Here is a 17,483-nt window from a genome sequence, read left to right as displayed (position 1 = left end):
CCAGCAAGAGTAGGTCTTTGTTTTATTGCTGAGCTTGAACCTCAAAGTGGTCATTTCTCTAAGTCCCCCGGGGTTTAGAGAAAGAGAGAGAGAGGGAGAGAGAGAGAGCTACGCTTGTGCCTCGACATGGCAGCTTTTACTTGCCTGCTTAATCCCTCAACTTTGCAGTGCTTTGCTGAGGATGACAGTGAAATTTCAGTATTGTGCTGGATCCCCCCTCCCTCCCAGAACTGAGAGTGACAGTAAATGCTGCTGAGCAGCTGGTCGGATTGTAAGATTTCATTGAGCGCCTTCCATTGAATGAAAGCCAAGCCTAGAAAATGCTGAGGACGCAATATCGATTCAATCATTTTCAGGCCTAAGCACCTTCTCCCATGTCCTTACCCCAACCTTCCTCCCACACCAGACCTTGTCAGCATGTGGGCTGCTACCCCTAACAACCCATTGTCAGCTGCTAATGGTCCCCATTAACAACTCCTCACATTTACCCACTCCTTTGTCTGAACAATTGTTTTACTCTCTCTCTTGCCCCCATCTCCACCTATCATTCACTCCTTCCCCACCCCCACCCCTTCTTCAGCACGGGTACCAACCTTTTCCTGGATTAGTGGTGCTGGAAGAGCACAGCAGTCCAGGCAGCATCCAAGGTGCAGCGAAATCGACATTTTGGGCAAAAGCCCTTCATCAACCTTTTCCTGTCTACATAAATACAAGCGAAAGAACTGCAGACGCTGGAAACCAGAAACGAAAACAGAAATTGCTGGAAAAACTCATTTGTGGAGAGACATCAGAGTTAACGCTTTGGGTCCAGCGACCCTTCCTCCTAGCAAACATCAGTTCTGAGGAAGGATTACTGGACTCAAAAGGTTAACTGTGTTTTCTCTGCACAAGTGCTGCCCGACCGCCTGAGTTTCTCCAACGATTTCTGTTTTGGTTCATTAACAATCGATATCTTGGGTTGCAATTTAAACACACATGCCAATCTGTTTTGGTGGGTTTGAGTGTAAGGGCATAGTGACAGAGAAGTGAGTGCCAATGGAGCAAGGTGCATGTCCGCCTGCTAACATGGCTGACAGTAATTTCTAAGCGGTGACATCCCCTGTCTCACTGATGGGCCAGTCCAACAGTCTGGTCCTAGGTTCTCCTTTAGTGTTAAGATCGAGGTGGCTATCAGAAAGAGTTTGATGATTGATTACTATTAGACTACAGTAGTGCATAATACATTAGTCGCCTCCAATGTTTGACTAATTAAAAGTAAACCATAGGGTACAGATAGTTGCTCAGTGCACAGTGATGAGCTGCTAAGGAATAATTTAAGATAAAGATTTGTTAGACATTGGTTATACTCTTCCAACACAATTCTTGCATGGCTGCTTTCTGCTGAATACTAATTCACTTTGGCATGTTTCAATTTTCTATGCTTCTCGATGACCTTTGCTGCACAGGACCCGTTCCCTCACCCTCAGACTAACCTCTCGGAACAGGTGAGTGTGCAACCTGTTCACTTTGCCAGTGAGAAATCACCACCATTCATGCACTGAGTTTCACCAAGTTGACTATCGGATGGTTTGCGTCCAGTTCAGGTGATGGAACGGTGTTTTATTTTGCTTTCCCCCTCCCCACCACGCCCCCTCCCAAACCCGACACGTCCACAGAAAGAGCTGGGGTCCACTGAGGATCTGTACCTCACGATGAGGAAGGTGAAGGAGCTATCAGTGATTGATGGACGAAGGGCTCAGAACTGCGTCATTCTGTTGTCAAAGTAAGTACAAGGCTCAGAGTGTTTACCATGTCATTTATTGTCCTGGTGTGAGTTTTGTGAGTGAGTGAACCATCCCACGTAGAATCAGCAAGGAAGGTCAATGTCTGTTCAATCTTGAGTAGAATAACAGTAGAATAGATTGCTATTGAATTCAATGTGACTATGGCTGCATTTCAGCATACCACATCAAACTGCCCCGTAATTTGGGAAGTCGAGAGGATGTAACAGTTGTTAGGGCAGGACGGTGGCTCAATGGTTAGCACTGCTACCTCACAGCACTAGGGTCCCAGGTTCGATTCCAGCCTCGGGTGACTGTGTGAGTTTGCACATTCTCCCCATGTGCTCCTGTTTCCTCCCACAGTGCAGGTTAGGTGAATTGGCCATGCTAAATTGCCTATAGTGTTAAGTGAAGGGGTAAATGTAGAGGCCTGGGTACAATTCCCACCTCAGGCAACTGTCTGTGTGGTGTTTGCACATTCTCCCTGTGTCTGTGTGGGTTTCCTCCCACAGTCCAAAGATGTGCAGGTCAGTGAATTGGCCGTGCTAAATTGCCCATAGTGTTAGGTGCATTAGGGAAATGGGTCTGGATGGGTTACTCTTCAGAGGGTCTGTGTGGAGTGGTTGGGCCAAAGGGTCTGTTTCCACACTGTAGGGAATCTAATATAATCTGATAAAAATGCAAGTTCTCTCTTTTCTTGCTTGTTTCTGAGCTTACTGATAGGAGAGGATCATTAACATGTGACTAAGTAAAAACAATGACTGCAGATGCTGGAAACCAAAGTTTACATTACTCCTCGGATGCTGACTGAACTGCTGTGCTTTGCCAGCACCCCTCTAATCTAAACATGAACATGTGATGTTTGCCCCTCGAGAAAGGTGCATTCATGCAAGTCCTTTCCGAAACAGTGAGAACATTGTCAATGGAGTCAAACATGGAAGGGAATTTACAAACAGCAAGATTCCATCATGATGTCAATGTCAATCAATCTGTTTTTGGTTCTGTTGTTTGAGGGAGGGTGGTTGCCTGAGATTGTGCCCCTACCCACTCTTAGTTTAGCACCATGGGGTTCATTATGGGCTGGGCAAAACAGGGTCTTGGTTTGAACAGGGATGACCTCTGAGGATACAGCATTCCATCAAGTCTTGCACTAAACTGTCAGCTTCCGATACGACTGGGACTTTAACTGGAGCAGGTGAACCCGCAGCAGTGCAAGCCTGCTTCTGCTGGATCTCAAAGTCATGCCCGGACTTTACGGTCCTCCAACTATCAGTGGCCTGGTTTGTCCCACCGCAAGCAGCACAGTGGCTCAGTGGCTAGCACTGCTGCCTTCACAGCACCATGGACCCATGTCTGCACATTCTCCCTGCGTCTGCGTGGGTTTCCTCTGATCATTTTGGTTTCCTCCCACAGTCCAAATATATGCAAGTTGGCCATGCTAAACTGCCCATAATGCCTAGGGATGTGCTGACAAGGTAGATTAGCCTGGGGAAATACAGGGTTTCAGGGATAGGGTAAGGATGTGGATGTCTTGTGGAGGGTCAGTGTGGACCTGCTGAGCTGAATGGCCTGTTTGCATGCTGTAGGGATTTTAAGATTATTCTATGACTCTATCCAATGTTCTCATCTCCTGTTAGGCTAAAGCTGTCCAATGAGGAAATCAAGCGTGCAATCTTGCAAATGGACGAACAAGAAGACTTGGCCAAGGACATGCTGGAACAGGTAAGGGTGCAGATCCTTCGATGAGCTTGGACCAGGTGGAATGGAGATGAGCACACTGGGGTCACACCATGCCACAAGGGTCAATCTTAGGTAAAGTGACATTCTCCTACCATGTTCTGAATGAACCTGATGGCAGTGTGGGTGCCATAAATGAAGTGCACAATGGGAAAAACATGGGCTAATCATTATCCCTGATGGTGGGTATTAGCTGCGATTGTCTTACATGAGAAGTAGAAAGAGTTCACCCCTCACATTCCCTGTGCTGTCCGTTTAACTCATGGCCAATCATCAACATCAATCCACTCATCTTTCCAATCCCCATATCCTTACTGACCAAAAAGGCCATCGATTTCAGCTTTTGAATACAGTAAACCAGTCAGCATCCACAGGGTTCTGCTTCAGACAATTGTAGATATTCACAAGTGTTTGAGTGAAGACATTATTCTTCATCTCAGTCTGAACTGGGTTGTCTGGAGATGATCTCTCCTTGTTCTAGTTTCCCTGGCCATGCGAAACACCCTTTCATCCTCGAAGCTCTGAAATACTCTCAGAACCTTGCAGTGAGGACAGTTTTCTAAACTCCATAGTTCCACAAAAGGTCCTGTCGTAAACATTCTATCAGAGTATAGATCCAACCTGCTTAATGTGTGCTCACAGGCTAAACCCCTCATCCCAGCAGTGCTCCACTTCCACTACAGGGACAGCCACTATAATTGTACTCTACCCCCTTTACAACTTTACTACCATGTAGCCAAAAAGCCTATCAGCATGAATAAAACCATCCAAATCCTGGGCCAGTCCAGTCCTCACCATCAAGAGCATGGGCACAGTCATGCCAGAGTCTATCACTGGGCTTTGTTTCAGCAGAATCATGGGATTGTTAGAACAGAGTGAGAGGCCATTTGGCCCATTGTGCTTGAATTGGTTTGATTACTCAGTGCCAGTCTCCTGTCTTCCCCCCCATATCCCTGCACACCATTTCTATCCAAGGAACCATCCAATACCTCTCTTGAAGACCTTAGTTGAACCTGACTCTGATACATTTCCAAACAGTGCATTCCCGACTCTAGCCACTCTGTGTGTGTGTGTGTCCAAAGTTTATTTCTCACAACAGCCTTGCTTCATTTGCACATCACTTTTAATCTGAATGGCATTACAGCGTGATGTTTTCCCCTTAAGCTGCCTCTGATCAAATCCTGCTCCCAACTAGGATTAATGCAAGTCCATTACCATTCACAAACTAAATCCCTCCCCTCCTATTCCCAAAACCTCTTAAAATGTTTCAGGGTTGGTCACAGTTATAACTCTTCCAATGATTTAATCTCCGCACAGCCAGATGGAATGATTTGCTGTATTTTCATGAATGATGGCCAGGGGTATTCATGATGAATTAACACGGGAAGATGATGTGAGGGGTGAACTTGGGGCCCAGATCTTTAAAGTCATAGAACAACAGCATGGAAACAGACCCTTCAATCCAACTCGTCCATGCCGACCAGATATCCTAACCTAGTCTAGTGCCATCTGCCAGGACATGACCCATGTCCCTCTAAACCCTTCATATTCATATACCCATCCAGATGCCTTTTAAAAGTTGTAATTGTACCAGCCTCCACTGCTTCCTCTGACAGCTCATTCCATACACACACCACCCTCTGTGTGGAAACATTGCCCCTAAGGGCCCTTTTATATTTTCCCCTCTCACCCTAAACCTATGCCCTCTACCACCCCACCCCAGGGAAAATACTTTGTCTATGCCCCTCATGATTTTGTCAATCTCCATAAGGTTACCCCTCGGCCTCCGATGCTCCAATGAAAACAGCCCCAGCCTATTCAGCCTCTCCCTGTAGCTCAAACCCTCCAACCCTGGCAACATCCTTGTAAATGTTTTCTGAAACCTTTCAAGTTTCACAACATCCTTCCGATAGGAAGGACACCAGAATTGCACACAATATTCCAAAAGTGGCCTAACCAATGTCTTGTACAGCCACAACATGACCTCTCAACTCCTGTACTCAACACTCTGACCAATAAAGGAAAGCAAACCAACCACCTTCTTCGCTATCCTATCTACCTGCGACTCCACTTTCAAGGAGCTATGAACCTGCACTCCAAAGTCTCTTTGTTCAGCAACAATCCCCAGGACCTTACCATTAAGTGTATAAGTCCTGCTCCTATTTGCTTTCCCAAAATGCAACACCTCGCATTTATCTAAGTTAATCTCCATCTGCCACGTCTCAGCCCATTGGCTCTTCTGATCAAGATCCCATTGTAATCTGAGGTAACCTTCTTCACTGACCAGTACAACTCCAATTTTGGTGTCATCTGCAAACTTATTAATTATACCTCCTATGTTCACATCCAAATAATTTAAATAATGACGAAAAGCAGTGGACCCAGCACTGATCCTTGTGGCATTCCACTGGTCACAGGCCTCCAGTCTGAAAAACAACCTTCCACCACCACCCTCTGTCTTCTCCCTTCGAACCAGTTTTGTATCCAAATGGCTCGTTCTCCCTGTAGAAATTCATGGCCTGATGAAAGGCTGTTGCCCGAAACGTTGATTTTCCTCCTCCTCGGATGCTGCCTGACCTGCTGTGCATTTCCAGCACCACTCTAATCTTGACTCTGATCTCCTGCATCTGCTGTCTTCACTTTCACCCAGTTCTCCCTGTAGTCCATAAGATCTAACCTCTCTAACCAGTCTCCCATGGGGAAGCTTGCGGGCAGTTGAATGCACCATCCCAATTTGTAAAAGGAATTGATATTTGTTATTGGCCGCAGCAGATAAGCATTTTTGGCACCTTCAATGCAGTGGGGGTGGTGGCTGTTAGGATCGTACCTAGTCCGCTTCCAGGCCAAGTTGATCTGGTGAATGGACACTGCAGTCAGCTAGCTCCTGGTGTTGATCACTGTCATTCAGCTCTCCCCACTTCTCCGTGAACTTGGGGAGAGGACGTCAGCAGTTGTTCTTCTTAATTGCTGTAATAACTTCCTCCCCAGCTCCTCAAGTTCGTCCCAGAGAAGAGTGACATTGACCTTCTGGAGGAGCATAAACACGAGACTGATCGCATGGCCAGGGCAGATCGCTTCCTCTATGAGATGAGCAGGTTGGTCAATACAATGCAGGATGATAGTAATAATTCCACCAGTGATGGTGCTGCAGGGCCCTGCTGGTCTCCTGTCTGAGGGTGGGGAGCCGCGGACTGAGCCATGGAGATGTGAGACTGGATAGGAGCAGTTCGACAAGCTTTTGGGGAATCAGGGCCAATCAATAGAGAACAACATCACAGCACAACTGATTAGATTAGATTCCCTATAGCATGGAAACAGGCCCTTCAGCCCAACAAGTCTACACCGATCCTCTGAAGAGTAACCCACCCATAACCATTCCCCCTACCCTATATTTACCTCTGACTTATGCACCTAACACTATGGGCAATTGAGCATGGCTAATTCACCTGGCCTGCACATCTTTGGACTGTGGGAGGAAACCGGAGCAAACCCACGCAGACACGGGGAGAATGTGCAAACTCCACACAGACAGTCACCTGAGGTGGGAATTGAGCTCATGACCCTGGCGCCATGAGGCTGCAGTGCTAACCACTGAGCCACCATACCACCTTACCATGCTTCAGCTATTAAAACCCTCTCTAAATACATACTTAGTCAGTGGAGTGGGTGGACGAACCTTATAGAAACACATAAAATATTATCAGGACTGGATGGGGGTAAATGCAGGCAGGATTTTCCCCATGATTGGGAATTCCAGAACTAGCGGCCACAGTCTAAGGATAAGGAGTAGGCCATTTGGGACTGACATAAGGAGAAATTTGTTCATCCAGAGAGCAGAAGGCTCTGCCAGAGAATCGAGGCCAAAACATTGGATGTTTCCAAGAAGGAGTTAGATATAGTTCTTCAGACAAAAGGGTTCAAAGGGTCTGGGGGAGATAGCGGGAACAGGGGACCGAGTTGGATGATCAGCTGTGAACATTTCTAATGGCGGAGTAGGCACAGATGGCCAACTAGCCTCCTCCAGCTCCTGTTTTATCTGAGCACATTCTGTTCACTCATCCCGCAGGATTGACCACTACCAACAGCGCCTGCAGGCTTTATTCTTCAAGAAGAAGTTTGCCGAGCGTCTCGCGGAAGCGAAGCCAAAGATCGAAGGTAAGGCCGTCAAAGAGCTCGGTCTGGGTAAATATTTACGCTGTGAAACATCTCTGTTTGTGCAATAACTTGAAATGGTGTGCTGACGCGGGCCTGAGCAGCTGGAGAGCTTCTCTTGCCATTTGTTTATTCGAGAGGGCTCAGCCAGTACAAACACATTTTTTTAAAGTGAGCAGTAAATCATTCGGTAAATGCGCTATGCTCCGCTCCTTAAAGGGGCTGCACTGCAGCCTCTGCGGTCTGGTCAGCGGGGAATGGACAAAGTTACGCTCAAGGGAATGAAACATCTCCCCACCCCGCTGTAGGCACCTCAGTCTTTCGAGCCTGCTCTGTCGTTCAGGTTAGAACGAAATCATGGCTGCTTCTCCTCCTCTCCCCATCTCCTACTTTGCTTATCAAGAAGCTATTTACCTCTCCCTTTGAGCGACACAGTGGCTCGGTGGTTAGCACTGCTCCCTCACAGCGCCAGGGTCCTGGGTTCAATCCCAGCCTCGGACGACTGTCTGTGTGGGTTTCCTCCCACAGTTCAAAGATGTGCAGATTAGGTGTATTGGCCATGCTAAATTACCAATAGTGTTCAGGGATGTGTAGTTAGGTGCATTAATCAGGAGGAAATATAAAAGTAATAGGGTAGGGTCTGGGTGTGGACTTGTAGGGATACTATGAAATATATTCAAATTTCCCTCACATTTAGAGGAAGAGAATTTCAAAGACTTGCAGCCCTCTGTGAGAAATCTTCACAGGATCCCTACAGCATGGATACAGACCATTCAGCCCATACTGACCCTCCAAAGAGCATCCCACCAAACCAAACCCCTCCCCCCCCCCCCCACCAATCCTATCCCTGCATTTCCCATGGCTAATCCACCTAGCCTGGACACTGTGGGCAATATAAATGTCCATTCCACTTAACCTGCGGATATTTGGACTGTGAGAGGAAACCCACAGAGACACAGGGAGAGTGTGCAAACTCCACACAGACAATCATCTGAGGCTGGAATTAAACCTGCTTCCCCGGTGCTGTGAGGCAGCAGCTTCCAACCACTGAGCCTCCATGATGCTCAAATTGCTTGAGTCCTCCCTGGGAGGGATATGAACCACAGACTCCCACATGACAGGCAGGGATACTAACCACAATACAACTGAGGACCTGACATGTGATTCTGTGAAAAGATATGTATTTTCCTCATCTCTGTCTCAAATGGGTGACCCCTTATTTCTAAAAATGACCCCAGTTCTGGATTCTGCCAGGTGAGAAACCATCCTTTCTATCTCTGTCAAGATCACTCAAACATCTTCTTTGGTTCAATCAAGGGATATCTCTTTTTTGTAAGCTCCAGCGGGTACATGCTTGGCGTTGTAAGACCACTGGCCCATTCCACTGAATTCACTGAATCGCTTCCAAAACATTCAGATCTTCTTTAAATGTAGAGAGAAACATTATACATGGCCCTATGGATGCCATGATTTGGAGCTACCAGTGTTGAACTGGGGTGGACAGTGTTAAAAAATCACACAACACCAGGTTATAACCCAACAGCTTTATTTGGAGGCTCTAGCATTCGAAGCGCTACTCCTTCATCAGCAGGATCAGCGTTGTTTTGTGCAGACCAAGCACTAGGTACCCTTCATGTTACGGTGATTGCTTTTCAGGTGAATGTCTAGCAGCCCGACAAGATGTACTTACCTTTATTAAAAAAAAATTACCCTGTGAGATAAATGGGTTGGATAAGTCTGGACAAGGGCAATCTGACTTACATTCATAAAACCGTGCCCTAGCAAGTAATTCTTTAGTTTGTTCATGGAATGAGGGCGTCGCTGGCTGGGCCAGCATTTATTGCCAATCCCTAATTACCCAAAGGGCAGTTAAGAGTCAACCACATTGCTGTGGGTCTGGAGTCACATGTAGGCCAGACCAGGAAAGGATGTGGCTGTTACATTCCCTGAAGGACATTAGTGAACCAGATGGGGTTTTCCAACAATCAACAATGGATTCCTGGTCATCGTTAGACCCTTAATTCTAGATTTTTGTTGACTTCAAATTCCACCATCTGCTGTGGTGGGGTTCAAACCCGGCTCCCCAGAACATGACCTGGGTCTCTGGATTAATAGCCTAATGATAAGACCACTAGGCCATTGCCTCCCTGATTAATAAACATTAATTAAAAATTTTAAAAGATTTAGAAAGGTGTCATAAGGCGGTTCCTGTGGTTCACTGTTTGAAGGGTTTTGTTTCAAAGAGGTGACTGCAATCTTGTTTTTTCTTTCCTTCTCTCTGAAACCACCATCTCCTCTTTCCACCCGATGACAGTCATCCTCTTGGCTTCCAAAGAGCTCTGTCGGAGCAAGAGACTGAAGCAGCTCCTGGAGGTGGTCCTTGCCTTTGGAAACTACATGAACAAGGGCCAGAGGGGGAATGCTTTCGGTTTCCGAATCTCCAGCCTCAACAAGATTGGAGATACAAAGTCAAGCATCGACAGGTAGGGGAGAAATGGGCAGGCAGACCACCTAGTCCGGTGATCGGGAACAGGGCGTAGCATCGGGAATTCAGGATTCAGGCCTTCACTCTAAAGGTGATTGGAATGTGGAACATGCTGCTCACGGTTACTGAGACAAGAATTTTAGGTTTAAACAGAGAGGAAGATGTTTGCATGGAGCATGAATAACTGAGTCAGATATTTTTTGATCACCCTGTTGTGACACAGCTCTGGGGCACGTTGGACTTGAGCCCGTACCTTCGAGTTCAGAGGTACAGACACTGCCGCTGCACCACAGGAGCCCTAAAGCATCAGAGTAGACTGGGTGGGCCAATTGGCTGTGCCTGCTGTGTCATGTAACACCTCATTGGAGGTGGTTTTGGTTAATGCTCCCCAATACAAAATGGCTGATGTTGTCTGACATTGTTAACTTCTGTGGAGAGGCCATTCTGAGCACACATCGCCTTCAGTTCTGTCTGTCTAATCACCATCCCTCTTCCCTTTGTCGGAGAGTCACAGAGATATACAGCGGAGAAACTGAGCCTTCAGTCCAACTCATCCAGAAAGCTGAAATTAATCTAGTCCCGTCTGCCAGCATTTGACCCACATCCCTCTCAAACCCTTGGAACCACAGACAACATTCAACTTGTTGATGGCTCTAAGGGTTTGAATATCGTGCACTGTCAGAGCTCTGATTAGCCAGGTCTCCTGCCCCTCCTCTCCACCCCTCGTCAATATTTACTCTGAACCTTTTTTGCTCAAACCTCTTTGGAGTCGTTTGTCTCCCGAGTCTTCAAAAGCTGCCCGCAAACAATATCTCCTTGGCCAATCCAATTTGCCCTGGGTTGCATTCTTCGTTTTCTCCACAATTCCACCCCCCACCAAACTCCTTGGCTCATTGTTGCTGTAATTCCAGCCACGTTGCGTCACGCTGGAGAATCAATGTAGTAGTTCCGAGATCAGTAATCACCTCGTGTTTTGAAGTCAATTGGAAAACCAAACACTGCAGTGGAAGGTGAGTCTAATAGTGACCATGCTGGAGAAAAAGCGTGTGGCTTATTTTGAAGGAAGGAAATCTGCTGTCCTTACCTGGTCTGGCCTACATGTGACTCCTGCCCACAGCAATGTGGTTAATGCTTAGCTGCCCTCTGGAATTTCTCAGTGAACTGCTCGGTTGTATCAAGAGTCTGGAAAGTCTCAAAAAAAGCAGGGAAAATGGACAGATTGACCTGGGCACCAGAAACGACAATGGAAAATAAACCAGCCCTGCAAAGTCTTCCTGACTTAACATCTAAGGACTACTGCAGAGAGAAGTGTCTCACAAACGAGTCAAGCAACAACCTCACGTAGTCATGCTCACGGACTCATACCTTTCAATGTCCTGGACAGCACCATGACCATCCCTGGGTATATCCTGCCCCAGAGGCAGCACAGGGTCCGCACAGGTGGCAGCACAGTGACATACATTCAGGAAGGAGTTGTGTCGAGAATGTGGTGCTGGTAGTACAGCAGGTCAGGCAGCATCCGAGGAGGAGGAGCATCGACATTTCAGGCCTAAGCCCTTCATCAGGAATGAATTATGCCAGAAACCTTGATTCTTCTGCTTCTCAGATGTTGCCTGACCTGCTGTGCTTTTCCAGCACCACACTCTCAACTCTGATCTCCAGCACCTGCAGTCCTCACTGTCTCCCACTCGGGAGGAAGTTGTCAATATTGACTCTGGGCCTCATGGAGTCTCATGGCTTCAGGTTAAATATTTACAAAGAAGTGTTCTATTGGTTACCACATACTGTCCTCCATTGGCTGAAGAATAAATACTCCTACATGGCGAACAATACTTGGAGCAAGCACTGAGGTGATAAGGACACAAAACATTCTGTGGTGGGGGATTTCAGTGGCTTGGCACTGCTGTCTGAGGTGGCCAGCCCCTAAAGGGTGTAGCCGTTACACTGGGTCTGTGACAGATAGTGAGGGAACCAACAAGAAGGGAAACCATACTTATAGAGTCATAGAGTCAAACAGCATTGGAACAGACCCTTCAATCCAACCCGTCCGTACTGAACAAGTTTCCCAAACTAAACTAGTCCCACTTGCTGCATTTGAACCCAATTCCTCTGAACCTGACCTATTCATGAACCTGTTCAAATCACTTGAAATGTTGTTACTGTGCTGCGTTCTACCACTTCCCCGGCAATTCATGCTACACATGAACCACTCTGCGTGAAAAAGTTGCCCCTCAGATCCTTTTTAAAAGATCTTTCTCTTCTCATCTTAAAAATATGCCCCCTTGTTTTGACCTTCCCCCACCCTAGGGAAAAGATCTTTGCTGTTCACCTTTTCTATGCCCCTGATGATTTTATATATCTCTATATGAACACCCCTCAACCTTCTACTCTCCAGGATAAAAGGTCCCAACCTATTCACCCACTCCTTATAACTCAAGCCCTCCAGTCCCAACAACATCCTAGTAAATCTTTTTAAACCCTCTCCTATTTAATAATATTTTTCCTATAGTAGTGCGACCAGAGCTGTACACAATGCTCCAAAAATAGCCTCACCACGTACTGTACAACCTCAACATGACATCCCAACTCCTATACTCAAAGGTCTGAGCAATGAAGGCAAGTGTGTTATAAATGCCTTCTTAACTGCCCTGTCTACCTGTCACACAACTTTAAAGGAACTATAAACCTGAACCCGTAGGTCTCTCTGTTCGACAAAACTTAGAGTCATAGAGATTTACAGCACAGAAACAGACTCTTCGGTCCAACTCATCCATGCCGACCAGATATCCCAATCCAATCTAGTCCCACCTGCCAGCATCCAGCCCATACCCCTCCAAACCCTTCCTATTCATATTCCCATCCAACTGCCTCATAAATGTTGCAATTGTACTAGCCTCCACCACGTCCTCAGGCAAATCATTCCATACACGTACCACTCTCTGCGTGAGAAAGTTGCCCCTTAGGTTTTTTTTAAAATCTGATCCCTTCTCATCCTAAACCTATGCCCTCTACTTCTAAACTGCCCTACCCCAGGGAAAAGACTTTGTCTATTTACCCTATCCATGTCCCTCATGATTTTATAAACCTCTATAAGGTTACCCCTCAGCCTCCGACGCTCCAGGAAAAACAGCCCCAGCCTAGTCAACCTCTCCCTATAGCTCACTTCCCAAGGCTCTACCATTAACTTTATAAGTCCTGCCTCAGATTTATCCGAATTAAACTCCATCTACGACTCCTCAGCCCAATGGCCCAATTGATGAAGATCCGTTTGTAATCTTAGATAACCTTCTTCACTGTCAACTGTGCCACCAATTTTGGTGTCACCACAAATTTACAAGCCATGCCTCCTAACTTCTCATCGAAATCGTTCATATAAATGACAACCAATAATATCCACCAATCCCTGTGGAACACTGCTGGTCACAGGCCTCCAATCCGAAAAACAATCCTCCTCCAACACCCTCTGACTCCTACCATCAAGCCAATTTTGAATCCAATTGGAAAGCTCTCCCTGACTCCCATGTGATCTGACCAGTCTACCCCATATGGAACCTTGTCAAAGGCTTTACTAAAGTTCAGATAGACAATATCCACCGCTCTGCCTTCATCAATCCTTTTGGTTACGTGCTCAAAACACTCAATCAAGGTTGTGAGACATGATTTCCCACGCACAAAGCCATGCTGACTATCCCTAATCAGTCCTTGCCTCTCTAACTGCATGTAAACCCTATCTGTCAGAATCTCCTCCAACAACTGACCCATGACTGATGTCAGACTCATGGGTCTGTAGTTCCCAGGATTCATCTTCCAGGCTTTCTTAAATAAAGTTATAGCATTATCCACCCTCCAGTCCTCTGGCACTAACCTATGGCTGTAGATGATATAAATTTCTCTGCAAGGGGCCCTGCAATTTCTTTCCTGACTCCCCTCAACATTCTGGGATACACTTGATCAGGTCCTAGAAATTTCTCCACTTGCTCCTCTGTAATGTTGGCTGTTTTCAAGATATCAATATTTCTTTCTCCTAGTTCCCTAGTCTTCAATGTCTTTCTCCCCAGTAAAAGCTGATGCAAAATATTCATTTAGTATCTCTCCCAACTCCAGTGGTTCCACACATAGGTGGCCTCATTGATCTTTAAGGGGCCTTAGTTTCTGATTTGCTCTTAATGTACTTGTGGAATCTCTTTGGATGATCCTTAACCTTCCTATCAAGGCTATCTGATATCCACTTTTTGCCATCCTGAATTCGCTCCTACAGCTCTTATACTTTTCAAGAGATTCACTTGATCTCAGTTGTCTATGTCTAACATATACATCCTTCTTATTCTTGACCAGAGCCCCCTCAAAATCTTTATTCATCCATTGTTCCACACTCCTATCAGACTTAACAGGCACTCACTCTAACAGGCACATACTGTCTCTGAACTCTTGTTATCTCACTTTTGAAAGCCTCCCACTTGCCAGTCATCTACTTCAATCAATTGTTGAAAATTCCTGTCTCTTACCATCAAAATTTGCCATATTACAATTAAGAACTTTGATGTCATCCTCACCAATCTGCCAGCTGCAGATGATGCAACTGCCCACAACAGGGGCAGTTAGAGTGACCACCATACAGTCCTTCTGGAGAGTAAACCCTGCCCTCACATTGCGAATACCCTCCATCGTTTTGTGTGACACTATCACCGTGCGAGATGGGACAGATTTTAAACAGATTTAACAGCTCAAGACTGGGATCCATGAGGCACAGTGGCCATCAACAGCAGCAGAATTGTACTCCAGTGCAATGTCTAACCTCATGCCCCAGTACATCCCCCACTCAAGTATTACCATCAAGCCAGGGGATCAACTGTAATTCAATGGATAATACGAGAGACTGTGTCAGAAGCAGCAACAGGCATGTCCTGTATATAAAAAGCAGGACAAATACAACCCGGCCAATCATCGCCCCATCAGTCTACTCTTGGACATCGGTAAAGTGATGGAAGGTGTCATCTGCTCAACAGCAACCTGCTCGGTGACACCCAGTTTGGATTCCGTTAGGGCCAGTCAGCTCATTACAGCCTTGGTTCAAACATGGACAAAAAAGCTGAATTCCAGAGGCAATGTATGAATGACAGGCCTTGACATTAAGGCTGCATTCCACCAAGTGTGGCATCAAGGAGCAATGCTGGAATCAATGGGAATCAAGAGGCAAACTGTACTCATTGGATTTATACCTGGCACATGGGAAGATGGTCATGGTTGTTGGAGGTCAGCCATCTCAGCTCCAGGACATCTCTGCAGGAGTTCCTCAGTGTAGTGTCCTAGGCCCAACCATCTTCAGCTGCTTCGTCAATGGCCTTCCCTCCATCACAAGGCTGGAAATGGGGATGTTTGTCAGTGATTGTACAAAGTTCAGCACCATTCACATTCCCTAGATACTGCAGCAGACCAATGCCCAAATGCAACAAAATCGGTACAGTATCCAAGGTTTGGGCTAGCAAATGGCAAGTAACATTCACACCACATGAATGCCAGGCCATGACCATCTCCAACAAGACAGAATCAAATCAATGCTCCATGATATTCAATTACATCACCATTGCTGGATCCCCCTCTTTCAACATCCTGGGGGTTACCATTAACCAGAAACTGAATTGGACTAGCTGTATAAGTACTGCAGTTACAAGAGTAGATCAGAGACTAGGTTTACTACAGTGGGTAACTCACCTCCTGCCTCCCCAAAGCCAAAGCACAAATGGGACTAGATTAAGTTAGGATATCCAGTCGGCATGGACAAATTGGACCAATGGGTCTGTTTCCGTGCTGTACATCTCTATGACTGTATGACTCCAAGTCAGGAGTGTGATGGAATACTCCCAATTTAGGACCATACAAAATCAGAGCAGTAGACCATTCAGTCCACTGAATCTGTTTTGCCGTTGTTTGATCTGATAATCCTTACTCCACTCTCCTGCCTTTTCCCTCGTTTACCTTACTTGTTAAAAATCTGACTGTTCCAACCTTGAATATCATGACCCAGCCTCCTTGGCCATCTCTGGTAAAGAAGGCTTCAGTCTCACTGCCCTCTGAGAGAAGAAAGTCATCCTCATCTCTGTCTGAAATGGGCGACCCTCACTCTGAGATTATGTCCTCTGGTCCTTGACTTGCTCACAGTGGGTAACAATGTTTCCGCGTCTCATCTATCAATTCTGCTAAGAACCTTGTACATTTGAATAAGGTTGCCTATCATTTTTGGAAACTCCAGTAAGTACAGGCCCAACCAACTCAACCTCACTTCATAAGACAGTCCCTCTGGATGAGAAACAATCTATTGAACCTTCTCTGGACTGCCTCCAATGTCCTTCCTCAGTATGTCTTCCTTCGATAAAGGGCTGAAAACTGTTCAGAACATTCCCATCGTAGTCTAATTAGTTCCTGCTACAGTTTTAGCAAGGCCTCCTTTTTTTTGGTCCATTTCCTTTGAAATAAAGGCCAACGTTCCATTTGCTTTCTTATTATCCACTGAACTTGAAGGCTAGCTATTTAGTGATTTATGCATGATCTCATTATTCTGTAGCTTTCTGCAGTCTTTCCCCATTCAAATAATAATCAGCTCCTCTATTCTTCTTGCTAAAGTGCAGAGCCTCACATTTTCCCACATCATATTCCATTTGCCAAGTTTTGATCAACTGGCCCAACCTGTCTATATCCTACTTACCTGGATGAGTGCGGAACCAACAACAGAAAAGAAGCTTGACACCATCCAGGATAAAGCAGCCCACTTGATTGCCATTAAATCCACAGGCATCCATTCTCTCCACCATTGACGCTCAGTAGCAGTAGTGTGTACCATCTACAAGATGCACTGCAGAAATTCACCAATTAGACAGAACCTTCCTAACCCATGACTGCTACCATTTCGAAGGGAAGCAGATACCTGGGTATACCACCATCTCAATATTTCCTTGTAGCCACTCACCCATTCTGACTTCAAAATATATCGCCATCCCTTCATTGTCACTAAGTCAAAATCCTGGAATTCCCTCCCTAATGGCATTGTGGGTCTACACTGAAGGAATTCAGGAAGGATGCTCACCACCAACCTTCTCAAGGGCACATGAGGGTGGCAAATAAATACCGGCCCAGCCCATGATGTACAAATCACATGATACAAATGAATTGACAGAAATATGATTTGGAGGTGCCAATGTTGGACTGGGATGTACAAAGTTAAACATCACACAACACCAGGTTATAGTCCAACAGGTTTATTTGGAAGCACACTAGCTTTCGGAGCATTGCTCCTTCATCAGGTGGTTTCCGAGTATAAGATCGTAGGACGCAGAATTTATAGCAAAAGTTTA

At 46.1% G+C, this 17,483-nt stretch overlaps 1 protein-coding gene across 4 annotated transcripts in view; it reads left to right on the top strand.

Moving 5' to 3' along the window:
* Positions 1-17,483, top strand: part of daam2 (dishevelled associated activator of morphogenesis 2) — a 312,353-nt gene that overhangs the window by 232,909 nt on the left and 61,961 nt on the right. For all 4 annotated transcript variants that reach the window (XM_060849181.1, XM_060849197.1, XM_060849203.1 and 1 more), the window contains exons 16-20: positions 1,656-1,762; positions 3,398-3,482; positions 6,486-6,592; positions 7,564-7,652; positions 9,964-10,132. In XM_060849181.1, the coding sequence (XP_060705164.1) occupies positions 1,656-1,762; positions 3,398-3,482; positions 6,486-6,592; positions 7,564-7,652; positions 9,964-10,132 (557 nt within the window). The remainder of the gene's footprint in view (positions 1-1,655; positions 1,763-3,397; positions 3,483-6,485; positions 6,593-7,563; positions 7,653-9,963; positions 10,133-17,483) is intronic.

Source organism: Hemiscyllium ocellatum, chromosome 3 (genome assembly GCF_020745735.1).
Source record: "Hemiscyllium ocellatum isolate sHemOce1 chromosome 3, sHemOce1.pat.X.cur, whole genome shotgun sequence".
Taxonomy (NCBI): Eukaryota; Metazoa; Chordata; class Chondrichthyes; order Orectolobiformes; family Hemiscylliidae; genus Hemiscyllium; species Hemiscyllium ocellatum.
Note: the sequence above shows the minus strand (reverse complement) of the source record. Positions and strands in the feature narration are given on the sequence as shown.